The sequence below is a fragment of the Salvelinus alpinus genome, chromosome 3, assembly GCF_045679555.1.
Source record: "Salvelinus alpinus chromosome 3, SLU_Salpinus.1, whole genome shotgun sequence".
In the NCBI taxonomy this organism is placed as follows: Eukaryota; Metazoa; Chordata; class Actinopteri; order Salmoniformes; family Salmonidae; genus Salvelinus; species Salvelinus alpinus.
The window spans coordinates 8229033-8255171 of NC_092088.1; the positions used below are offsets into that span (position 1 = coordinate 8229033).

A 26139-nucleotide genomic window follows, 5' to 3' on the forward strand; every position below is an offset into this window, starting at 1 on the left:
TGAATATGGTTTCCAACATAAGATTGACAGAAGTTTACTGAAGCATTACTGTTACTGTAATTATTTTTTACAGAATACATTATTCACCTATTGACAAGTAGCTGTAAACTAAATAGCACTGGTAATTATGACTGAACAGTTTTAGCAGTTTAGCACCAACTTCTGTATAGTTGTTTTTTGTTTCATCGGTTCAGGGTAGTATTGCCACCATGGCGCATCGGTGAGAATGCAATGAAATCATAAGGAAAGAGTTCCATTATTGGATATTTATTACACAGGTCAAAACAGTAACTCAGAGGCACATGAGGGGTTTGAATGGCGGCTTAGTAGTTGGGGTCGTTAGGAAGGGAGATAAAATCACATATTAGGATAAACATAATATAAAAAACACATGAACGATAAAGTAGTGGAAAATATAGTGACTAATATGTAGGGAGAGTGTCAGAACTGAGCAGAACTGTAAAAAAAAGAAAAAGTGTCCAAGGTGGGGAACGAAGAGGACCCTAACTAGGGAAGAAAAGCCCTGTCCGGACTATCATAACGACACTGAGCCCAATGTTCAATGAAACGAGCATTGCATTGTATTGACAGAGTCTGAAGTATTTATTTTCCAGGTTTGATTGGCTGGACTTTAGTACTGAGAAGGATGAGCTGCTGTGTAAACTCTTATCATTAGAGCACAAGAGGAACGTTGATTTGGTAATAGAGGAAGAACTGGTGCAATAAACAGTTGATTCGTACATTTGTTTGTATTTTTTATTTAACCTACATTTTAACAGGGAAGACACTGAGACTTACACCTTGCCCAAACCGGCTGCGCGCGTGCGCCATCGTGCGCTATCGTGCATAAATTTATTTTGCCCCCCACACCAAACGCGATCACGACACGCAGGTTAAAATATCAAAACAAACTCTGAACCAATGACATTAATTTGGGGACAGGTCGAAAAGCATTAAACATGTATGGTATTTTAGCTAGTTAGTTTGCACTTGCTAGCTAACGTTAATTTGTCGTGGCGTTGGTGGATGGAGCGAGACATGATGTCCCAGATGTGCTCAATTGGATTCAGGTCTGGGGAACGGGCGGGCCAGTCCATAGCATCAATGCCTTCCTCTTGCAGGAACTGCTGACACTCCAGCCACATGAGGTCTAGCATTGTCTTGCATTAGGAGGAACCCAGGGCCATCTGCACCAGCATATGGTCTCACAAGGGGTCTGAAGATCTCATCTCAGTACCTAATGGCAGTCAGGCTACCTCTGGCGAGCACATGGAGGGATGTGTGTAACAATATAACTTTACGTCCGTCTCCTCGCCCCGACCCGGGCGCGAACCAGGGACCCTCTGCACACATCAACAACTGACACCCACGAAGCATCGTTACCCATCGCTCCACAAAAGAGCAAGGGGCAACACTACTTCTAGGTTTCAGAGCAAGTGACGTAACTGATTGAAACGCTATTAGCGCGTACCCGCTAACTAGCTAGCCATTTCACATCCGTTACACTCACCCCCCTTTCAACCTCATCCTTTTCCGCAGCAACCAGTGATCCGGGTCAACAGCATCAATGTAACAGTATAACTTTACGTCGTCCCCTCGCCCCGATAGGGGCGCGAACCAGGGACCTTCTGCACACATCAACAACGGTCGCCCACGAAGCATCGTTACCCATCGCTCCACAAAAGCCGCGGCCCTTGCAGGGCAAGGGGCAACACTACTTCTAGGTTTCAGAGCAAGTGACGTAACTGATTGAAACGCTAACTAGCTAGCCATTTCACATCCGTTACATGTGCGGCCCCCCAAAGAAATGCCACCCCACACCATGACTGACCCACCGCCAAACCGGTCATGCTGGAGGATGTTGCAGGCAGCAGAACATTCTCCACGGCGTCTCCAGACTCTGTCATGTCTGTCACATGTGCTCAGTGTGAACCTGCTTTCATCTGTGAAGAGCACAGGGCGCCAGTGGCGAATTTGCCAATCTTGGTGTTCTCTGGCAAATGCCAAACGTCCTGCACGGTGTTGGGCTGTAAGCACAACCCCCACCTGTGGACGTCGGGCCCTCATGGAGTCTGTTTCTGACCGTTTGAGCAGACACATGCACATTTGTGGCCTGCTGGAGGTCATTTTGCAGGGCTCTGGCAGTGCTCCTCCTGCTCCTTCTTGCACAAAGGCGGAGGTAGCGGTCCTGCTGCTGGGTTGTTGCCCTCCTACGGCCTCCTCCACGTCTCCTGATGTACTGGCCTGTCTCCTGGTAGCGCCTCCATGCCCTGGACACTACGCTGACAGACACAGCAAACCTTCTTGCCACAGCTCGCATTGATGTGCCATCCTGGATGAGCTGCACTACCTAAGCCACTTGTGTGGGTTGTAGACTCCGTCTCATGCTACCACTAGAGTGAAAGCACCGCCAGCATTCAAAAGTGACCAAAACATCAGCCAGGAAGCATAGGAACTGAGAAGTGGTCTGTGGTCACCACCTGCAGAACCACTCCTTTATTGGGGGTGTCTTGCTAATTGCCTATAATTTCCACCTGTTGTCTATTCCATTTGCACAACAGCATGTGAAATTTATTGTCAATCAGTGTTGCTTCCAAGGTGGACAGTTTGATTTCACAGAAGTGTGATTGACTTGGAGTTACATTGTGTTGTTTAAGTGTTCCCTTTATTTTTTTGAGCAGTGTATATATATATATATGATTAAAATACAAATACACAGTCATGGGAATCACAAATAAAACATCACCTATCACCCAGAGAAAAAAAAAGTTACATTCCTCAACAAATAAGTCCCCAATCAAAACTTTAAATTGCCTGAACGGCACCAGAACATCAAGATTAAATGTATTTGGAATTTTGTTCCAGCAAAACGGTGCATTAAAACTAAAAGTAGATTTACCTCGCTCGGTGGAGACCCTAGGAACCTCAAGAGTTAACCAATCCTGTGAACTGGTTCGGCAACTCAGGTGTCTCCACTTCAACAGCAAAGTCAGATAAGACAGAAGTTTATGAAGTAGGGCCTTGTAATTGTATTCATCCGACGGACCAATCTGGGTTTGGCAGATGCCAGGTGAACGCTACCTGCACGAATGCATAGTGTCAACTGTAAAGTTTGGTGGAGAAGGAATAGTGGTCTGGGGCTGTTTTTCACGGTTCAGGCTAGACCACTTAGTTCCAGTGAAGGGAAATCTTAACGCTACAGCATACAATGACATTCTAGATGATTCTGTGCTTCCAACTTTGTGGCAACAGTTTGGGGAAGGCCCTTTCCTGTTTCAGCATGACAATAAACCTGCTCACAAACATAAATGGTTTGTCGAGATCGGTGTGGAAGAACTTGACTGGCCTGCACAGAGCCCTGACCTCGTCCCCATCGAACACCTTTGGGATGAATTGGAATGCAGAGTACGAGCCAGGCCTAATCGCCATGTAGCCATTTACTCTGGGAGCTCATTCCCTGTGAAATCAGAGATAGATCTCCATCGCAGCTGATGAAACATTTTTCTATCATACAATTAAATAGTCTCTGCCTTAATCTTTGGATCGAGTTTTCCACAACAGTATCAAAACTGTCACCTGTAACAACCTTGTTAAACATGATCTAGTCTAAATATGACATGATTCCACCAATTGTAACCTTCTGCATCACCTTCTGCCCCCCCCCCCAGAACCACTAGTGGTGGGTGCAATATGTCCTATATAAAAGCAACAGTATTCAAAGAATGCTTCTAGTGTGTCAATTACTAGTATAAACATTCTGACCAATCAGAATACAAAGTGGATTTGAGATCATTTTTATTTCAACTATAAAAAAATAAAAATAAATCTGACAGAGCCAATTGATCACCTGACAGTAGACTGATTATTGATCACAAAAAGCTCTTAATTTTTAAAGCAACAAAATCAGCAGATTAAACAATTAAAAACTACCCACCGCTTTCAGAAAAAGCTGGAGGGTTTGACTGACATCCCATGATATTAAAATTGAGTTAACCACGTTGAGGCGATATACCGTTTCGTTTACATTTCCTTCAGAAAACATTACTTCACAAAAACAGGGTGAAGAGAGCATTAGCTGAGAAGGAAACCGCAAGCAGAGAGGCTATAAAAAAAAGGGCACAAACATGCCATTAGAAATCTGCATCCAAATGGCACCATATTCCCTATATAACTGCACTACTTTTCAACAGGGCCCGTGGGTGTTTAGGTCAAAAGTAGTGCACTACATAGGGAATATGGTCCCATATGGGACATAGTCAAAGGACGCATTCGTTCTCACTCACACAGGGCGTGGCTCAACATTTAGAGTAGACCAATCTATTGGTTCTACAGTGGAAACTACTTTTGACCCCCCAATAGATCCCTGTTGAAAAGTAGCACACTATATTAGGGAATAGGGTACCATATCACACACCCAATCTCTCCTCACATCAGCTCATTCATTTAAAAATAAAACTTACACAAAATAATTTATAACACAATTCAACTGTTTCCTAATGCAAGTTCATCTCTATTTTGTAGAGAGACTCAATTAAATCAGAAAATATCCCAGGAAGGTATGCTAGATCCACTGTCCAAGAAAGTTCTCCCAGTTGCAGTCACTGCAAGGGAGTACATTTGAACGGACCCCCTGAGATTCAATAGGTCTCGTACCACTGCTCTTTCACAGACAGTAGTATCCATTTACCCACCTGTCTGCGTCACATACTTAATGGGCCAGTTTCATGGACAGAGATTAAGTCTAGTCTTGGACTAAGAATCATTATATTTTAGTTCAGGACTAGGTTTAACCCATGTCCGGGAAACTAGGTGTGTCAAGTAAGCGACCGTGTGTGACATGTAAAATCATTTATCTAAAGAGATTCTGTACACAAACCACATCCATTCAATAATCAGTACAACTAGGTCTGTTTGGAGGGTTGTCCCAATAACTAAAAACAGTCTGGTAGATTGACTCTACAACCCTAACACTGCTTCTCCTACCCCAAAATAAAGAAACAAACTTGTCAGGAAAAAAAGGTTTCCACTCCCTCCCCACTTCTCCAGTCCAAACTGCCTGGTAAATTTATATTGACATTTGCAAAAAATCTATTTCACATGTTTAAGAAAACAGGACACATTTATTGATTTAAAAAAAACAGCAGTGCAACAGTATTTCTCCTGAAAGGTTCAGGTTGGTCTTTATCTGTTCTTCTATTACCACACGTGACGCCTGCAGTGTGCCACCGCCTGAGAGAGAAGACACAAAACCCACAGGTTACACGACAATAGGCATCCTAGAGGCTACTCTGTCCTTTACAGAAGATATCCTGTCTGTGATATTCAGGAGTACTTTAGGTCGCAGGATTTCAAGAACAGACCCGGATGAGCCGTTCTTCTCGGCCAATCATAATGCATGGCCGGAAATAACAGTTGGATAAAAAAAAAGAAAATACATTTTTAAAATCAGGAATTTGTATTGAATTTATTTAAACCAGGGGAGCTGCATTGACAATCTATTTTTCAACCCTGGAATGAAACATTGCTCACTGCTGCTGTGCTACTATGATAGAAACAGTGCCAGTGTGTTGAGTACTCACGTTGCAGAGTTTTGCAGAGTCCATGTTCTTGCACCAGAACGCAGGTCCCCAGCTACACTGGTCCATACCCAGAAGACTTTGCACTGCCTCGGGACACAATCCCACCCTCTGTAACCCAGGACAACCACAGAAGAACCAACTGTCAGACACTGGCAGTCATTTAAACCAGGGAAGTCGGTTAAGTGAAATCCTCTTCATTGATCTCAACACTAGATGTTTTTCCCCTTCTATCATCATCATCCTTCTGACAGCTTTTCTCTATAGTGAAGTATATTCTCTATGTATTCCAGTGCTCACCATGCAGACAAAGTCAGGGTCCAACACCTGCAGCAGGAGCTGAACCAGCATGGGCTCATACTGCTCAACCAGCTGGTTACACTGGAGGAGAGAGAGGGAGTGGTTAACGGTCACACCAACAACGTCTAGTTGACCAGTTACTAGCCAATATTCATTCTTCTTCTGTTGCATTAACACTGTTTTAGGAAACACAGGGTCCTCCATCCTCACCTCGCCCCTGACGGCCTCCGGGACAAGGCTGCAGACTTTCCTGACTGCGTCTTCAATCTGAGCCTGTGTGGCGTTCTGTTCCAGGATCCCGTCGATGTAACGCACAGCCATCTTGCAGATGTCACAGGAGCCTCCCGCCACGACCTGGGACTGGTCCAACACCGCTGAGGGGAAAGGACAACACAGGGTTAACTTCATCTGGATTGGAGCACCATCAATAAATTGGCCTTTTCTAGTTGAATGATATTGAATAAATAAATAGGCCATCGGCCTCCTAGACCCCCCCCCCCCCCAATTTTTTTTTTTATACGCATCAGCCTCCTAGCCCCCCCCCCCCAAAAAGAAAATTCTACGTATCAGCCTCCTAGACCCCCCCCAAAAAAGAATACGTATCTGCCTCCTAGACGACCACCCCCCACAAGAATACGTATCGGCCCGGTCGTTCTCTAATCTGTATGCATTAAAACAACCAACAGGGCCTGTCTCAAACACAGGATAGATCACACACACACCCCTCAAGACTTTCCAAGGACACACACTCCCTCTACTCACGGATGAAGGCACGGCTGGCGTCCTGGCAGAGTCCCACCGCGGTGCAGATAGTCTTGGGGTCGGCCTCCTGTAACAGCAGCTCAATGATGACCTTGCCGTAGGACTCAATCAGATCCTTACACTGGGCTGACAGGGAGGGCGGCAGCACAAGGCACACCTTCTCCAACACACGCACCACATCTTGCTGAGAGAGGGAGGGAGGAGCAGAAGAGCACAGGGGTCAGTTAGGCATGACTTACTCTCCTTCCCAGACACTTCTGCCCAAATGCCAACGTGGCCTTCATTAGCAAACAAAATAATCTCCCGGTGCATTGGCTTAATCTACCAACAACACCTTCCCACTAACCCTCCTTGTACGCGTCTTCCATACGGGGTCTTGACTCCGTTTGGAGCCACGCCTCAGTCATGTGATTTGCTCAAATTAAATGATCACCTATACTTTACTTAGTAAGGTCACGCCCATAGAATTAAGAACTCCTGATTGGTTGATGTCCCAGGGTTATATGCACAAAACCCTGGAGACGAGGTCAGGCGTCACCAATACCATTTCACATTCCTTTTATCTCCTAGTTTAGCCATTGCCTATACACCATTTACCTTACTAGGTTTTTGATAGAAAATTCTTATAAGACAACAGCTTGGCTTAAAAAAGGTAGCTAGCTATATGTAACAGTATAACTTTAAACCGTCTACCCGCTAACTAGCTAGCCATTTCACATCCGTTACATATAGCGCCTTCAGCATGCGCCGCCGGCTAAGAGCGCCTTCGGCTAAGAGCGCCTTCAGCGGTGAGGATATAAAGATAGCTCCTCGGTCGGCGTGGCAGTTTGTGCAACTCTGCAGAAGTCTTATTGTCAGCGTGCTTAGTTTGTAAAGTGTTTGAAGATGATCGCCGGGGTTACCCCTCTATGGCGCCGTGGCTGTATATTTTGGGACTGCTCCTGTCATTGACATTTGCGAAGCTTCGACAAACCAACCAGCTGTAACCGACGGACAGTCACAGTCAAGCCTGAAGTCAACAGCTAAGAAACCTTTCTCTATCTTCCCTCTATTGTTTACACTGTAGCAGACTTCTTTTTCAATGCGCTCCCTTTCATGTTCAGTGTCACTGGACTATCATTGCCCTGCCAGACGCATTTGGGTTGACATTTTAGTTAAAGGGGAGGTTGCTGCCGGTTTGAAATGTATTGATTTGGTGTGGAACTATTGACATTTGGCCGAGAAGATTTTACATTAAAGCCTTTGTTTTGTCAATGAATCCCCCCCCCCTCCCCATTGGGAGGTAATACAGATTGTTGATGACTGGGTTCTTTGTCAATTGTTTCTATGAAGTTACTGTTAAAAATTGCTCTGCCATTATTGGTTGGGTTACCCCTGTGCTGTGACGTGTGCTTTATATGGTGTGTCTTATCCTCGCTCTACTGGCCATCTGGCCAACCAGCTACTCTCTAGTCTCTACTGGCTATCTGGCCAACCCGGCTACCCTCTAGTCAGTCTGTTCTGCTGATGTGTGTCCAGTAGTGGTACTCTATCTATCCCACTCTTGTCCTTTCAGCAGAGTTAATACCTGACTGGTGGCCCAACCAAATCTTTATCTTCACCCCTCTGACAACACCGCTACAAAGTGACCTAGGGTAAAACAATACCCACTGCTGCTTGCACAGTAGTAACCATCACACAGGGTCAGAGTAACAGGTGGCCTGAGGACAGAGAGAGGAAACACATTGTACTAAATTCTTGTTCATCCTTGACACACAGGACAAACAAGCCCACTTGGCCTCCGGGGGGGTGGGAGATTCTGTAATGAATAACTCATACATTCTAGCATATTGCAGACAGAATCATTGTTTTTAACAACCCTGAAGACACAGCCAACATGTTACTTTAATAACAATTTCAGTTGAACTCTTTAAAATGAACATTAAATGTTACGTGAAAGCCGCAAATAGGTTCTTTTGTCTGGATTAACTGTGGCTTTTTAGCAGAAATATTCCAACTGAAAATGTGTTGTCCATCCAGCATATTCCAGAGGTGGAGAGAAATCACATGTATCGTGCATTTTAGAATACAAATCACGATTAGTAACGGGCTGTTTTATAGTTTTTCATGGCGTTAAGAATGTGTCAAAACTGCTCCATGATAAAAACAACTCCCTTACAAACAGCGTTACATTTCGGTCATACCCCATCAGACACAGAGAGAATCATACCCCATCAAACACAGACAGAATCATACCCCATCAGACACAGACAGAATCATACCCCATCAGACACAGACACAGACATACCCCATCAGACACAGACATACCCCATCAGACACAGACATACCCCATCAGACACAGACATACCCCATCAGACACAGAGAGACATACCCCATCAGACACAGAGAGAATCATACCCCATCAGACACAGAGAGAATCATACCCCATCAGACAGACAGAATCATACCCCATCAGACACAGACAGAATCATACCCCATCAGACACAGAGAGAATCATACCCCATCAGACACAGAGAGAATCATACCCCATCAGACACAGAGAGAATCATACCCCATCAGACACAGAGAGAATCATACCCCATCAGACACAGAGAGAATCATACCCCATCAGACAGAGAGAGAATCATACCCCATCAGACACAGAGAGAATCATACCCCATCAGACACAGAGAGAATCATACCCCATCAGACACAGAGAGAATCATACCCCATCAGACACAGAGAGAATCATACCCCATCAGACACAGACAGAATCATACCCCATCAGACAGAGAGAATCATACCCCATCAGACACAGAGAGAATCATACCCCATCAGACAGAGAGAGAATCATACCCCATCAGACAGAGAGAATCATACCCCATCAGACACAGAGAGAATCATACCCCATCAGACAGAGAGAGAATCATACCCCATCAGACAGAGAGAATCATACCCCATCAGACACAGAGAGAATCATACACCATCAGACAGAGAGAAGCACCTCCACTCCTGTTTGAACGTGAAACCCTTTACCACATCGTCAGTGTTTTATAGCAGGTCATGACTCATGAGCAACCCGTCAGGTGACCTACCTCAGTCTTCTCATCCCCCAGCATGCTCTCCACCTCCTTCATAATGAACTCGCATGCGATACATTGAGGGGAGGAGAGGGCGTGCACCATGTTCTGGAGGATAGACAAAGAGTCGGCGTAACTACAAAAGTCTTGGAACAAAATAAGTTGTGGTTCCAAAACGCATCAGTATAACTGGAATAGTAACCATGCCAACGTCATAACTACATTACAAAACACGTAGTCAGTGTGATTATATAACTTTATGTTTATGGAAATGTCCATGTATTCCATATGGAAGAATGAAAAGGGAAGGTACAGATGTACACAGCCACTTGCCAGCGCCTCTGGTACCAGTAGGTTACCTTGGCGGGCTTGACAGCGTCCAGCTTAGTGGCAGGGACCAGTTTGACAGCAGGGACGGCCTTGGCAGCCACCAGGTTCATCATGGGGACAGAGCTCTTCACCTCTGCAGAGCAGAACTCAGCACGGGAGCAAATATCTTTAGGTTGCTGAGTGGGGAGAATGTCAGAATGTACAGTTAGACACATTCATACCATTCTACAGAAAATAGGTTTCATCACATGACATTAAGATGTATGTATGAACCCACTGTTCCTTAGTCTCAGAGACAGAGCCAGGCTAAAATGTTCTCATGCAATCACTTTCAAACCCACACAATAGGTAGTGTACAGTCTAAGCCAGCAACCCATGTCACAGGTAGATGATCCTCATGCTAGAGGCATGCATAGAGCAACATGCATGCAGATGGTTCCAGACACTAATGAGGCATTAAGAAACTATAGCATTGGTAAAACAAATCATTCATTTTAGTGGCATGGACAATATCCAGCTTTTCATATCATCCTACCGTCCTTCTCTCACCCCGGGATTTACGGTATTACCGGCTTGCCATAAAAAATAAAAATAGTGTTATTAGCAGAATGCTAACAAAATTAGTACAAGTAATAGTGAATTTCCATGGAGCCTGCTAGCTAAATATGCTAACAAGTATGTGCGTAATATATATATACATACATACACACGCTACCAAATGTAAATTTCAACTCCCCAAAAATGACAAGTGAACGAGAGACATTGTGCAAATGAAGAAAGTTTTAACGCATGCTTGTCTGAAGGAAGAACAGTACTGCCTCTGGAGCAGCATGTCTACCCGCTGTGTGTGTGTGGAGTCGCTAGGGCAACGGGCCTGCCTGCTCAGCGAAGATGGGGGCAGAGCAAACAGGACCAGAACAGAGAAGAATAAATAACAAGGTAATCAAAGCTGCAGTGGCAACTGTACAGAACTCATCCAAAGGGCTTTGACTTCTCAAACACAGCACAAAGCTAACACGATATGATGCCCCGTGACCTTATTCAGCCACTTACTTAGATAACTAGCAAGTTAAATGTAAGGGCCATGTTAAACGCAGAATTGTGTGTTTTTCCACACAGGAAAAAAAAATTACTTAAGAAATATATTTCTGCGTTTTGTAAACACAGATCTAAAATGGTTCTTATTGCAATTTCTGCTCAGCATCAAAACACATGTTTTGCTTCAGTTACACTTCACTCTGATGAGAATTCAAGAACTCTGATGTGGAGCTACTGTTCTCCATCATTCTATCAGCAGACAGTGCTCTGACTGACGTGGAGCTACTGTTCTCCATCATTCTATCAGCAGACAGCTCTCTGACTGACGTGGAGCTGCTGTTCTCCATCATTCTATCAGCAGACAGCTCTCTGACTGACGTGGAGCTACTGTTCTCCATCATTCTATCAGCAGACAGCTCTCTGACTGACGTGGAGCTGCTGTTCTGCATCATTCTATCAGCAGACAGCTCTGACTGACGTGGAGCTGCTGTTCTCCATCATTCTATCAGCAGACAGCTCTCTGACTGATGTGGAGCTACTGTTCCTCAGTATAGCCAGCCTACTTTTTCCTCTGGTAAAATACAATATTAACTTTAAGCAAAACATTAGAAAATTCACCTGGCTACATGCTTTCTATTATAAGCCTAAAAATATTACAAATATGGCAGCCATGCATTGTTTTTGCCCAAAAATTGCATTTTCACTGTCACCTGAAAAACATGAAGCCATTTTTTACCAAATGTGTTACACTAATGTCTTGAAGGAAAACTATAGTTGGACGTCCCTGATCATGCTATTGAAGCAACAAGAAAAAATAACAACTTGACTTTCAATATAAAAACGTGACCCCTGTCAATACACAGCTGGTCTGATCTGCTGCAGCTCTCTCCTGTTGTGCCATTTACAGACGACTGGCTCAAACGTTCTGGGGAACTATGGGAAGCTTCATAATGTCAAATGTAACAGGTGAAATTAACAACATAAATCTGCTTTATACATGTTGACTGTATTTACTTAAAATATGATATAAATATTTTTTACATTTAAAAAAGAAATTGTTTCAACGGTATTGGTGGAATTGAAAAACCATCCCGTGTCTATTCCCAAATACACATCCCAAACCTAATGAACTAAATGGAAACGGTTGCATGGACCAGTCTGCAGTCTAGTAGCATGACATGCCCATCAAAAAGCTTGGTTTGCCAAGGACTAAGGTATTAGCATTCAGCACAGAGAAACATCGTGATGCAGTTCTAGAACAGTAACATGTGAGTAGAAAGAGGAGGAAGGGAAGCGCTACTAAGGTCCACTATAGTACATGTTGGTAGACAGAAGATGCTCTTTGGTAAAAGGGTTAAATTGGTCATCAAAAAGGAGGACCAAGGCACTCTTCATATAATTAATTAAAATGCCTTTATTAGTATGTCAGTACTCCCTGACGAAGGCCATACAGCCGAAACGCGTCAGTTTAAAAAAAAAAAATTGAGTAACATGTGAGTACTTGAAGTAAGTAGCACTAGTGGACAGACGTAAAGAAACAGAAGCTAAGGCTGTGGGCAGACAGAAAGATCTGGCATTTTCTACAATGGTAGTCATCCATTAACAGACGGACAATGGAGATGATCGTCTGTCAAAACGCTCGATACGTCAGCCTTTTTGCCGGACAAAAATGGGACAATGCTGAATGCATAATAAGGATTTCATGCAAGTCTCTGTGGCCACAGCCTAAAGGGTGTGAGACTAGAGACTGAACAGAGAAACCTACCTGTTCCTAGAGACCCACAGCTCTCCCAGGAGGGGAGAGAGCGAGAGAGCAGGAGGGGAGAGAGCAGGAGGGGAGAGAGAGCAGGAGGGGAGAGAGCGCAGGAGGGGAGAGAGCGAGAGAGCGGGAGGGGAGAGAGCGCAGGAGGGGAGAGAGCGAGAGAGCGGGAGGGGAGAGAGCGGGAGGGGAGAGAGCGAGAGAGCGGGAGGGGAGAGAGCGAGAGAGCGAGAGAGCGAGAGAGCGAGAGAGCGGGAGGGGAGAGAGCGAGAGAGCGGGAGAGCGAGAGAGGGGAGAGAGCGAGAGAGCGGGAGGGGAGAGAGCAGGAGGGGAGAGAGAGCAGGAGGGGAGAGAGCAGGAGGGGAGAGAGAGCAGGAGGGGAGAGAGAGCAGGAGGGGAGAGAGAGCAGGAGGGGAGAGAGAGCAGGAGGGGAGAGAGAGCAGGAGGGGAGAGAGAGCAGGAGGGGAGAGAGAGCAGGAGGGGAGAGAGAGCAGGAGGGGAGAGAGCGCAGGAGGGGAGAGAGCGCAGGAGGGGAGAGAGCGCAGGAGGGGAGAGAGCGCAGGAGGGGAGAGAGCGGGAGGCGGGAGAGAGCGCAGGAGAGAGAGAGAGCGGGAGGGGAGAGAGAGCGGGAGGGGAGAGAGAGCGGGAGGGGAGAGAGAGCGGGAGGCGAGAGAGCGCAGGAGGCGAGAGAGCGCAGGAGGCGAGAGAGCGCAGGAGGCGAGAGAGCGCAGGAGGGGAGAGAGCGCAGAGCGGGGAGAGAGCGAGAGGGGGAGAGAGAGCGGGAGGGGGAGAGAGCGGGAGGGGGAGAGAGCGGGAGGGGGAGAGAGCGGGAGGGGAGAGAGAGCGGGAGGGGGAGAGAGCGGGAGGGGAGAGAGCGGGAGGGGAGAGAGCGGGAGGGGAGAGAGCGGGAGGGGAGAGAGCGGGAGGGGAGAGAGCGGGAGGGGAGAGAGAGCGGGAGGGAGAGAGAGCAGGAGGGGAGAGAGAGCAGGAGGGAGAGAGAGCAGGAGGGGAGAGAGCAGGAGGGGAGAGAGCAGGAGGGGAGAGAGCGAGGAGAGGAGAGAGAGCGAGAGAGGGGAGAGAGAGCGGGAGGGGAGAGAGAGCGGGAGGGGAGAGAGCGCAGGAGGGGAGAGAGCGAGAGAGCGGGAGGGGAGAGAGCAGGAGGGGAGAGAGAGCAGGAGGGGAGAGAGCGCAGGAGGGAGAGAGAGCGAGAGAGAGCGGGAGGGGAGAGAGCGCAGGAGGGGAGAGAGCGAGAGAGCGGGAGGGGAGAGAGCGAGAGAGCGGGAGGCGAGAGAGCGAGAGAGCGGGAGGCGAGAGAGCGGGAGGGGAGAGAGCGCAGGAGGCGAGAGAGCGCAGGAGGCGAGAGAGCGCGGGAGGGGAGAGAGCGCAGGAGGCGAGAGAGCGGGAGGGGAGAGAGCGGGAGGGGAGAGAGCGCAGGAGGGGAGAGAGCGCAGAGAGGCGGGAGAGCGCAGAGAGGCGAGAGAGCGCAGGAGGCGGGAGAGAGCGGGAGGCGGGAGAGAGCGGGAGGCGGGAGAGAGCGGGAGGGGGAGAGAGCGCAGGAGGCGGGAGAGAGCGGGAGGCGGGAGAGCGCGGGAGGCGGGAGAGAGCGGGAGGCGGGAGAGAGCGGGAGGCGGGAGAGAGCGGGAGGCGGAGAGAGAGCGAGAGAGCGGGAGGGGGAGGAGAGCGAGAGAGCGCAGAGAGGCGAGAGAGCGCAGAGAGGCGAGAGAGCGCAGGAGGGGAGAGAGCGAGAGAGCGGGAGGGGAGAGAGGCGAGAGAGCGCAGGAGGGGAGAGAGCGCAGGAGGGGAGCGAGGAGGGGGAGAGAGCGCAGGAGGGGGAGAGAGCGGGAGGGGGAGAGAGCGCAGGAGGGGAGAGAGCGCGGGAGGGGGAGAGAGCGCAGGAGGGGAGAGAGCGCAGGAGGGGGAGAGAGCGCAGGAGGGGAGAGAGCGCAGGAGGGGGAGAGAGCGCAGGAGGGGGAGAGAGCGCAGGAGGGGGAGAGAGCGCAGGAGGGGGAGAGAGCGCAGGAGGGGGAGAGAGCGGGAGGGGGAGAGAGCGGGAGGGGAGAGAGCGGGAGGGGAGAGAGCGGGAGGGGAGAGAGCGGGAGGGGAGAGAGCGGGAGGGGAGAGAGCGGGAGGGGAGAGAGCGAGAGGGGAGAGAGCGGGAGGGGAGAGAGCGGGAGGGGAGAGAGCGGGAGGGGAGAGAGCGGGAGGGGGAGAGAGCGGGAGGGGAGAGAGCGGGAGGGGGAGAGAGCGGGAGGGGAGAGAGCGGGAGGGGAGAGAGCGGGAGGGGAGAGAGCGGGAGGGGAGAGAGCGGGAGGGGAGAGAGCAGGAGGGGAGAGAGCAGGAGGGGAGAGAGCAGGAGGGGAGAGAGCAGGAGGGGAGAGAGCAGGAGGGGAGAGAGCAGGAGGGGAGAGAGCAGGAGGGGAGAGAGCAGGAGGGGAGAGAGCAGGAGGGGAGAGAGCGAGAGAGGAGAGAGAGCGAGAGAGGAGAGAGAGCGGGAGGGGAGAGAGAGCGGGAGGGGAGAGAGCGCAGGAGGGGAGAGAGCGAGAGAGCGGGAGGGGAGAGAGCAGGAGGGGAGAGAGAGCAGGAGGGGAGAGAGCGCAGGAGGGGAGAGAGCGCAGGAGGGGAGAGAGCGGGAGGGGAGAGAGCGCAGGAGGGGAGAGAGCGAGAGAGCGGGAGGCGAGAGAGCGAGAGAGCGGGAGGGGAGAGAGCGAGAGAGCGAGAGAGCGGGAGGGGAGAGAGCGAGAGAGCGGGAGGGGAGAGAGCGGGAGGGGAGAGAGCGGGAGGGGAGAGAGCGGGAGGGGAGAGAGCGGGAGGGGAGAGAGCGCAGGAGGGGAGAGAGCGAGAGAGCGGGAGGCGAGAGAGCGAGAGAGCGGGAGGGGAGAGAGCGGGAGGGGGAGAGAGCGGGAGGGGGAGAGAGCGGGAGGGGGAGAGAGCGGGAGGGGGAGAGAGCGGGAGGGGGAGAGAGCGGGAGGGGGAGAGAGCGGGAGGGGGAGAGAGCGGGAGGGGGAGAGAGCGGGAGGGGGAGAGAGCGGGAGGGGAGAGAGCGAGAGAGCGGGAGGGGAGAGAGCGAGAGAGCGGGAGGGGGAGAGAGCGAGAGAGCGGGAGGGGAGAGGGCGAGAGAGCGGGAGGGCGAGAGAGCGGGAGGGCGAGAGAGCGGGAGGGCGAGAGAGCGGGAGGGCGAGAGAGCGGGAGGGCGAGAGAGCGGGAGGGCGAGAGAGCGGGAGGGCGAGAGAGCGGGAGGGCGAGAGAGCGGGAGGGCGAGAGAGCGGGAGGGCGAGAGAGCGGGAGGGGGAGAGAGCGGGAGGGGGAGAGAGCGGGAGGGGGAGAGAGCGGGAGGGGGAGAGAGCGGGAGGGGGAGAGAGCGGGAGGGGGAGAGAGCGGGAGGGGGAGAGAGCGGGAGGGGGAGAGAGCGGGAGGGGGAGAGAGCGGGAGGGGGAGAGAGCGGGAGGGGGAGAGAGCGGGAGGGGGAGAGAGCGGGAGGGGGAGAGAGCGGGAGGGGAGAGAGCGGGAGGGGAGAGAGCGGGAGGGGAGAGAGCAGGAGGGGAGAGAGCAGGAGGGGAGAGAGCAGGAGGGGAGAGAGCAGGAGGGGAGAGAGCGGGAGGGGAGAGAGCAGGAGGGGAGAGAGCAGGAGGGGAGAGAGCAGGAGGGGAGAGAGCAGGAGGGGAGAGAGCAGGAGGGGAGAGAGCAGGAAGAGGCGCATGAATGGAGGGGAAAATAAAAACGATTAAAGATGTGAATGGAATCAGCAGGCTAGGAGGAGCTGTAGTAAGAGTCTGGATATACATATAGATACACTAAATTATTATGACATACATATTGGTTCACGTATAAACCTGTTAAGTATTTGTCAGGCAACACTGTGCAGAGTTATCAGCTACAATTACACATCAGCAGAAGAGAAACCTCTCCAGTTTGGGGGGGGCTGAAAACCAGAAGTGGTGCACTAAATACATGAAACAGGATGGCATTTTGGACACACCCTAGAAGACACTGAGTGACTGACCATGGACATGAGCTGCAGGGCGACGAGGGGAGCGTACTGGCTGATATACTGCTTGCACTGAAACACAGAAGACAAAACACAGTCAGAAACAAAGTCAGTCGAAACCCAAACCAGCTTCATAGATTGACCAACAAATACTTCCAATCAAATGTATTTATAAAACCCTTTTTTTACTCCCTAGAAAGGCGGGAACCTAGGAAGAAACCTAGAGAGGAACCAGGCTCTGAGGGGTGGCCGGTCCTCTTCTGGCTGTGCCGGGCTAGAGATTATTAAGGCCAGACTGTTCAACATGTTTGAACATTCATGGATAACGAGCAGGGTCAAATAAACCAACTAATGCATTAAACCAGATGGCATCTAGGGCACGAACTGTAAATTAGATTATGGCTAATTCCATTGCTGGATTACTCAAAATAGTCACTCCACCGAACTTGTTTAAAAACTCACTCCTCGCCAGATCACTAACTCCTCGCCAGATCACTAACTCCTCGCCAGATCACTAACTCCTCGCCAGATCACTAACTCCTCGCCAGATCACTAACTCCTCGCCAGATCACTAACTCCTCGCCAGATCACTAACTCCTCGCCAGATCACTAACTCCTCGCCAGATCACTAACTCCTCGCCAGATCACTAACTCCTCGCCAGATCACTAACTCCTCGCCAGATCACTAACTCCTCGCCAGATCACTAACTCCTCGCCAGATCACTAACTCCTCGCCAGATCACTAACTCCTCGCCAGATCACTAACTCCTCGCCAGATCACTAACTCCTCGCCAGATCACTAACTCCTCGCCAGATCACTAACTCCTCGCCAGATCACTAACTCCTCGCCAGATCACTAACTCCTCGCCAGATCACTAACTCCTCGCCAGATCACTAACTCCTAGCTAGATCACTAACTCCTCGCCAGATCACTAACTCCTCGCCAGATCACTAACTCCTCGCCAGATCACTAACTCCTCGCCAGATCACTAACTCCTCGCCAGATCACTAACTCCTAGCCAGATCACTAACTCCTAGCTAGATCACTAACTCCTAGCTAGATCACTACGTAGTCCTCTCACTAACTCCTAGCCCGATAACTACGTAGTCCTCTCACCATGTCAGAGATTCCAGGCCCCAGCAGGTCACACTGGCTAGATAAGTACGTAGTCCTCTCACCATGTCAGAGATTCCAGGCCCCAGCAGGTCACACTGGCTCTGGATCCGTTCAATCAGAGAGTTGATGAAGGTTGTGTTTCTCTTCGCCTCGTCCTGGAAGTCTGTGATGAACTTCACACAGTCTTCACACAAGTCTCCAGCCTCCTACAAGGAGACAGAAGACCCTCACTAGTGAATAAAGGAGTAGCAGTTACACATATGAAAATCAGTGACGGTTTAAAGTTGGTATTGGGTCATGGTCAGTAGTGAAATAACAGTTTGGAATGGGAACGTACAGCCAGAATTTGATCAATAAGACAGATTTCAGTTGCAAAAAGATTTGGTACTTTGTGCCCTACTGAACATAACTTATGTGCAGCTATGCTGGGCACCATAGTAAATTATAACTCTAATGATTTTGTAAAGTCCTTTAACAATTATTCCACAGAAACCCAACCTTAGACACCAAAGACCAGAATTACAACCCCCAAGATTCTATGACGACTGGCGTACCTGTTTAGGAACCTCTTGCTTGGTGTTCTCCTTGGCCTGGGGGTAGAGGAGCCCAGGGATGTTGAGGAGGAAGGGGGCGACCCTCTGGGCCAGGTCTTCCTGAGGAATCTCATTGGACGTGAGCTGTGGGATCTGGTTAGACTGGATCTGAGCCTGGAGTCTGGCCAGAGCTGCCTGCTGGGAGCCACACAGACCTATGGCACCACACACCACCTGAGGGTTCTTCTGGAATCCAGAAACATCAGACTCTGGTCACTACAATCTGTACATCTCACTACAATAAACTCTCAGGGTCAATTTCCCACTTCACAGATCCAGATTAGGCCTTGTCCAAAACAATATTTCCATTGAAAGTGTGTTTGAGTCCAGGAACCGGGTTAATCTATATGCAGCTGGCATCCTAAATGCCATTAATTCCCCGGTCCCCAACAGAACAGCCACCGTGTTCCCCGGTCCCCAACAGAATATCTGTGTACTTTCCAATAAATGACCATTACTACACAGAGCTCAACTCTAATGACTAAAAATGGCCCTGTGTCTACACACTACGGGTGTAGCTAGTGTCCCACTACGGGTGCAGCTAGTGTCCCACTACGGGTGCAGCTAGTGCCCCACTACGGGTGCAGCTAGTGCCCCACTACGGGTGCAGCTAGTGTCCCACTACGGGTGCAGCTAGTGTCCCACTACGGGTGCAGCTAGTGTCCCACTACGGGCTAGTGTTACATAATGGGCCATATATCCTCCTAATGTTTACTAGGGTGAACCCAACTCTTATTCTGAGGAGCTCTCAGATTTCAATGTTCAATAGCAATACAATAAACATGAATCCACAAACCAATTATGTAGTGAAACTGTAATTCAATACATTTAGTATGGGCTAATAGCATTAAGGATAAACATTTATCAAATTCAAATGGCTAAATTATACCTGGAATGACCTTGAAACAATGCCATTTAGCTTAGCAGTATGAGGATGTTGGATTGATTATGAATAACAAACCATTTCTCTCTCCCTCACTGTGTCTGTAGGCTAGCTTACTTTCCCATAAACCCGTGTGTGTGTGTGTGTGTGTGTGTGTGTGTGTGTACCAGCTCTCCAGCGATGACACCAATGAGGATAGGGTAGTATTTGTCCACCGTGTCTTTACACTCTGCAGCCAGGCTCTTGTCAGGGATCAGGTGACAGGCCTTCTCCAGGACGTCCAGGATCTCACCCTAGAGGACATGAACATCAGCTTAGAGTCGCCTACCCTCAGACCCCACTATGTGGAGCGACGGGGCCCCCCCCGAGCCTCTCCTCTGGCCCCCCCAGCCTCAGACCCCACTATGTGGAGCGACGGGGCCCCCCCCGAGCCTCTCCTCTGGCCCCCCCAGCCTCAGACCCCACTATGTGGAGCGACGGGGCCCCCCCAGCCTCTCCTCTGGCCCCCCCAGCCTCTCCTCTGGCCCCCCCCCCCCCAGCCTCAGACCCCACTATGTGGAGCGACGGCCCCCCCAGCCTCTCCTCTGGCCCCCCCAGCCTCAGACCCCACTATGCGGCGCGACAGCCCCCCCAGCCTCTCCTCTGGCCCCCCCCAGCCTCAGACCCCACTATGTGGAGCGACGGGGCCCCCCCCGAGCCTCTCCTCTGGCCCCCCCAGCCTCAGACCCCACTATGTGGAGCGACGGGGCCCCCCCAGCCTCTCCTCTGGCCCCCCCAGCCTCTCCTCTGGCCCCCCCAGCCTCTCCTCTGGCCCCCCCCAGCCTCAGACCCCACTATGTGGAGCGACGGCCCCCCCAGCCTCTCCTCTGGCCCCCCCAGCCTCAGACCCCACTATGCGGCGCGACAGCCCCCCCAGCCTCTCCTCTGGCCCCCCCCAGCCTCAGACCCCACTATGTGGAGCGACGGGCCCCCCAGCCTCTCCTCTGGCCCCCCCAGCCTCAGACCCCACTATGTGGAGCGACCCCCCCAGCCTCAAACCCCACTATGTGGAGCGACGGGGCCCCCCCCCCAGCCTCAGACCCCACTATGCGGAGCGACGGGCCCCCCCCCCAGCCTCAGACCCCACTATGTGGAGCGACGGGGCCCCCCCCAGCCTCAGACCCCACTATGTGGAGCGACGGGGCCCCCCCCCCAGCCTCAGACCCCACTATGCGGAGCGACGGGCCCCCCCCCCAGCCTCAGACCCCACTATGTGGAGCGACGGGGCCCCCCCCAGCCTCAGACCCCACTATGTGGAGCGACGGCCCCCCCAGCCTCTCCTCTGGCCCCCCCAGCCTCAGACCCCACTATGCGGAGCGACGGCCCCCCCCCAGCCTCAGACCCCACTAGGTGGAGCGGCGGGCCCCCCCCCAGCCTCAGACCCCACTATACGGAGCGACGGCCCCCCCCCCAGCCTCCACTAGGTGGAGCGACAGGCCCCCCCCAGCCTCAGACCCCACTAGGTGGAGCGACGGCCCCCCCCCAGCCTCAGACCCCACTATGCGGAGCGACGGGCCCCCCCCCAGCCTCAGACCCCACTATGCGGAGCGACGGGCCCCCCCCCCAGCCTCAGACCCCACTATGCGGAGCGACGGGCCCCCCCCCCAGCCTCAGACCCCACTATGCGGAGCGACGGGCCCCCCCCCCAGCCTCAGACCCCACTATGCGGAGCGACGGGCCCCCCCCCCAGCCTCAGACCCCACTATGCGGAGCGACGGGCCCCCCCCCCAGCCTCAGACCCCACTATGCGGAGCGACGGGCCCCCCCCCCCAGCCTCAGACCCCACTATGCGGAGCGACGGGCCCCCCCCCCAGCCTCAGACCCCACTATGCGGAGCGACGGGCCCCCCCCCAGCCTCAGACCCCACTATGCGGAGCGACGGGCCCCCCAGCCTCAGACCCCACTATGTGGAGCGACGGCCCCCCCCCAGCCTCAGACCCCACTATGCGGAGCGACTGCCCCCCCCAGCCTCAGACCCCATTATGCGGAGCGACGGCCCCCCCCCAGCCTCAGACCCCACTATGCGGAGCGACGGGCCCCCCCCCCCCAGCCTCAGACCCCACTATGCGGAGCGACGGGCCCCCCCCCCCCAGCCTCAGACCCCACTATGCGGAGCGACGGGCCCCCCCCCCCCAGCCTCAGACCCCACTATGCGGAGCGACGGGCCCCCCCCCCCCCCAGCCTCAGACCCCACTATGCGGAGCGACGGGCCCCCCCCAGCCTCAGACCCCACTATGTGGAGCGACGGGCCCCCCCCAGCCTCAGACCCCACTATGTGGAGCGACGGGCCCCCCCCAGCCTCAGACCCCACTATGTGGAGCGACGGGCCCCCCCCAGCCTCAGACCCCACTATGTGGAGCGACGGGCCCCCCCCAGCCTCAGACCCCACTATGTGGAGCGACGGGCCCCCCCCCAGCCTCAGACCCCACTATGCGGAGCGACTGGTCCCCCCCCCCCAGACCCCACTATGTGGAGCGACGGGCCCCCCCCCAGCCTCAGACCCCACTATGCGGAGCGACGGGCCCCCCAGCCTCTCCTCTGGGACCCCCCAGCCTCTCCTCTGGGACCCCCAGCCTCTCCTCTGGGACCCCCAGCCTCTGGCCCCACTATGTGGAGCGACGGGCCCCCCAGCCTCTCCTCTGGCCCCCCCAGCCTCTCCTCTGGCCCCCCCAGCGGTTCCATGTATTTGAACCATTCCAGAAATAGTACCCGATTCAACTAATCATCAAGCCCTTTACTACGTAAATCACGTGAACTAATTCAGGACGACAACATTTTTAAATGGGGCTCCCCTAGTAGAGGTTTGAGTGCACAATGGCTGAGTAGTGTTTCTATCTTAAAGCACTCATTCATCTGGGAGCGGAGGACAGTTTTGGCATATTCGTACCACTTGTGTACACTGGATAGAAGACAGTTTGGCATATTTGTACCACTTGTGTACACTGGATAGAAGACAGTTTGGCAGAGCATGAATTTGTTTCCAGCAACAACAAACAGGGAACTTCCCCACATTCATCCTCCATGACTCACCTGAGTAGCATTGTTGTTCAGCAGCTGGTCCACCGCAATCAGCAACCCCTTACACAGGTCACATGGCACGGATTTCTGAAACAGGGAGGAGGGAGTTGATTAGGGAAGCAAAACCAAGGCCAGGTTAAACAATGTCCACTGTTCATCCGTTTACACAGGGAAAATACCTTTCCCCACCTTCATTAGACAATAACTTAGACTAGTCTCACCATCTGGGGCTGGTTCCATACGTTCTGCTGGCAGTGGACTACGGCGCCACAGATGGAGGCAGTCTTCACATTTTGGCACCAGTAGGGAGGACCACGGGCACACTGTTCAGTACCCAACAGAGGGGTGGCGACAGCTAGGAGAGAGTAGACACACTGTTCAGTACCCAACAGAGGGGTGGCGACAGCTAGGAGAGAGTAGACACACTGTTCAGTACCCAACAGAGGGGTGGTGAGAGCTAGGAGAGAGTAGACACACTGTTCAGTACCCAACAGAGGGGTGGTGACAGCTAGGAGAGAGTAGACACACTGTTCAGTACCCAACAGAGGGGTGGCGACAGCTAGGAGAGACTGTTCAGTACCCAACAGAGGGGTGGTGACAGCTAGGAGAGACTGTTCAGTACCCAACAGAGGGGTGGCGACAGCTAGGAGAGACTGTTCAGTACCCAACAGAGGGGTGGCGACAGCTAGGAGAGAGTAGACACACTGTTCAGTACCCAACAGAGGGGTGGTGACAGCTAGGAGAGAGTAGACACACTGTTCAGTACCCAACAGAGGGGTGGTGACAGCTAGGAGAGACTGTTCTGTACCCAACAGAGGGGTGGCGACAGCTAGGAGAGACTGTTCTGTACCCAACAGAGGGGTGGTGACAGCTAGGAGAGACTGTTCTGGACCCAACAGAGGGGTGGTGACAGCTAGGAGAGACTGTTCTGTACCCAACAGAGGGGTGGCGACAGCTAGGAGAGACTGTTCTGTACCCAACAGAGGGGTGGCGACAGCTAGGAGAGACTGTTCTGTACCCAACAGAGGGGTGGTGACAGCTAGGAGAGACTGTTCAGTACCCAACAGAGGGGTGGTGACAGCTAGGAGAGACTGTTCAGTACCCAACAGAGGGGTGGCGACAGCTAGGAGAGAGTAGACACACTGTTCTGTACCCAACAGAGGGGTGGCGACAGCTAGGAGAGAGTAGACACACTGTTCTGTACCCAACAGAGGGGTGGCGACAGCTAGGAGAGAGTAGACACACTGTTCTGTACCCAACAGAGGGGTGGTGACAGCTAGGAGAGACTGTTCAGTACCCAACAGAGGGGTGGTGACAGCTACCATTTATCTGCCTACCCATCTATCCCAAACGGTCGGTGTAGCGGAAGTGACACTGCCCTACACATTCTTAGGTAGACAGTGTATGTTAAACATTCATTGGTTTATAAGTCAACCTATTTGTTTGAAGGATCTGTTCAGGCCTAGCCATTATACTGAAGACATTGGCCTACGGTATGTAACCTAGTCCTACAGTATGTATGTAACCTAGTCCTACAGTATGCATGTAACCTAGTCCTACAGTATGCATGTAACCTAGTCCTACAGTATGCATGTAACCTAGTCCTACAGTATGCATGTAACCTAGTCCTACAGTATGCATGTAACCTAGTCCTACAGTATGCATGTAACCTAGTCCTACAGTATGCATGTAACCTAGTCCTACAGTATGTATGTAACCCAGTCCCAGTCCTACAGTAACCCAGTCCCAGTCCTACAGTAACCCAGTCCTACAGTAACCCAGTCCCAGCCCTACAGTAACCCAGTCCTACAGTAACCCAGTCCCACAGTAACCCAGTCCCAGCCCTACAGTAACCTAGTCCCAGCCCTACAGTAACCTAGTCCCAGCCCTACAGCAACCCAGTCCCAGCCCTACAGTAACCCAGTCCCAGCCCTACAGTAACCCAGTCCCAGCCCTACAGTAACCCAGTCCCAGCCCTACAGTAACCCAGTCCCAGTCCCAGTCCCAGCCCTACAGTAACCTAGTCCCAGTATGTATGTAACCCAGTCCCAGCCCTACAGTAACCCAGTCCCAGCCCTACAGTAACCCAGTCCCAGCCCTACAGTAACCCAGTCCCAGCCCTACAGTAACCTAGTCCCAGCCCTACAGTAACCCAGTCCTACAGTAACCCAGTCCTACAGTAACCCAGTCCCAGCCCTACAGTAACCCAGTCCTACAGTAACCCAGTCCCACAGTAACCCAGTCCCAGCCCTACAGTAACCTAGTCCCAGCCCTACAGCAACCCAGCCCTACAGTAACCTAGTTCCAGCCCTACAGTAACCCAGTCCCAGCCCTACAGTAACCCAGTCCCAGCCCTACAGTAACCCAGTCCCAGCCCTACAGTAACCCAGTCCCAGCCCTACAGTAACCCAGTCCCAGCCCTACAGTAACCTAGTCCCAGTATGTATGTAACCCAGTCCCAGCCCTACAAGTAACCTAGTCCCAGCCCTACAAGTAACCTAGTCCCAGCCCTACAAGTAACCTAGTCCCAGCCCTACAAGTAACCTAGTCCCAGCCCTACAAGTAACCTAGTCCCAGCCCTACAAGTAACCTAGTCCCAGCCCTACAAGTAACCTAGTCCCAGCCCTACAAGTAACCTAGTCCCAGCCCTACAAGTAACCTAGTCCCAGCCCTACAAGTAACCTAGTCCCAGCCCTACAAGTAACCTAGTCCCAGCCCTACAAGTAACCTAGTCCCAGCCCTACAAGTAACCTAGTCCCAGCCCTACAAGTAACCTAGTCCCAGCCCTACAAGTAACCTAGTCCCAGCCCTACAAGTAACCTAGTCCCAGCCCTACAAGTAACCTAGTCCCAGCCCTACAAGTAACCTAGTCCCAGCCCTACAAGTAACCTAGTCCCAGCCCTACAAGTAACCTAGTCCCAGCCCTACAAGTAACCTAGTCCCAGCCCTACAAGTAACCTAGTCCCAGCCCTACAAGTAACCTAGGTCCAGTTCCTTTTCAAACAGGCGAAAGTAGAGACGTATTACAATTCCCTAAAATAAATCTGAGAACAGGAAGTGAAAGAAGGATCATGTGACTCGTAAGGGAAATGCCACGACCACCTAGGTCTACTTCCTCATCTGATCAGAGAGGCAGAGAAAAAAGAAAAAAAAAACTAAGTTCACTATATTTCAGTTTTGGAAACAGATCCTACCAAGAAACCACAGTGGAAAGCACCCAACACCAGCCATCTGTTAGACTGTATTTTATATATATATATATATATATATATATACACACACACCACACATATACGTTAGAGAGGTCAACGAGGTCAGTGTCCAATCCGCCATCTGGAGAAAATTAAAGGCAGTTGGCCTCAATATGAACACAGCAGCTATCCACACAGTGTACAAAACATTAAGAACACCTTCCTAATATTGAGTTACACCCCTCTCTTTTGCCCTCAGAACAGCCTCAATACGTTAGGTCATGGACTTCACACACGGTGTCGAAAGCGTTCTACAGGGATGCTGGCCCATGTGGAGTCCAATGCTTCCCATAGTTGTGTAAAGTTGGCTGGATGTCCGTTGGGTGGTGGAGTGTTCTTGATACAAAACGGGAAACTATTGAGCGTGAAAAACCCAGCAGTGTTGCAGTTCTGACATACTCAAACTACCACACCCCGTTCAAAAGGTAC

At 51.8% G+C, this 26139-nt stretch overlaps 1 protein-coding gene across 5 annotated transcripts in view; it reads right to left on the reverse strand.

Moving 5' to 3' along the window:
* Window positions 1–3778: 3778 nt before the first annotated feature.
* psap (prosaposin) overlaps window positions 3779–26139 on the reverse strand; it is a 29707-nt gene continuing 7346 nt past the window's right edge. Inside the window, exons 2-14 of one of the 5 annotated variants that reach the window (XM_071391358.1) lie at window positions 22681–22814; window positions 22472–22546; window positions 19570–19695; window positions 18481–18702; window positions 17989–18132; window positions 16825–16881; window positions 10057–10203; window positions 9713–9805; window positions 6639–6822; window positions 6087–6250; window positions 5877–5957; window positions 5580–5687; window positions 3779–5229 (exon numbers count right to left, since the gene is read on the reverse strand). In XM_071391358.1, the coding sequence (XP_071247459.1) occupies window positions 5197–5229; window positions 5580–5687; window positions 5877–5957; window positions 6087–6250; window positions 6639–6822; window positions 9713–9805; window positions 10057–10203; window positions 16825–16881; window positions 17989–18132; window positions 18481–18702; window positions 19570–19695; window positions 22472–22546; window positions 22681–22814 (1568 nt within the window). In that variant the 3' untranslated portion in view covers window positions 3779–5196. Of the gene's footprint in view, window positions 5230–5579; window positions 5688–5876; window positions 5958–6086; window positions 6251–6638; window positions 6823–9712; window positions 9806–10056; window positions 10204–16824; window positions 16882–17988; window positions 18133–18480; window positions 18706–19569; window positions 19696–22471; window positions 22547–22680; window positions 22815–26139 lie in introns of all 5 variants that reach the window. The other 4 variants (XM_071391357.1, XM_071391359.1, XM_071391360.1 and 1 more) reach the window with 4 other exon arrangements.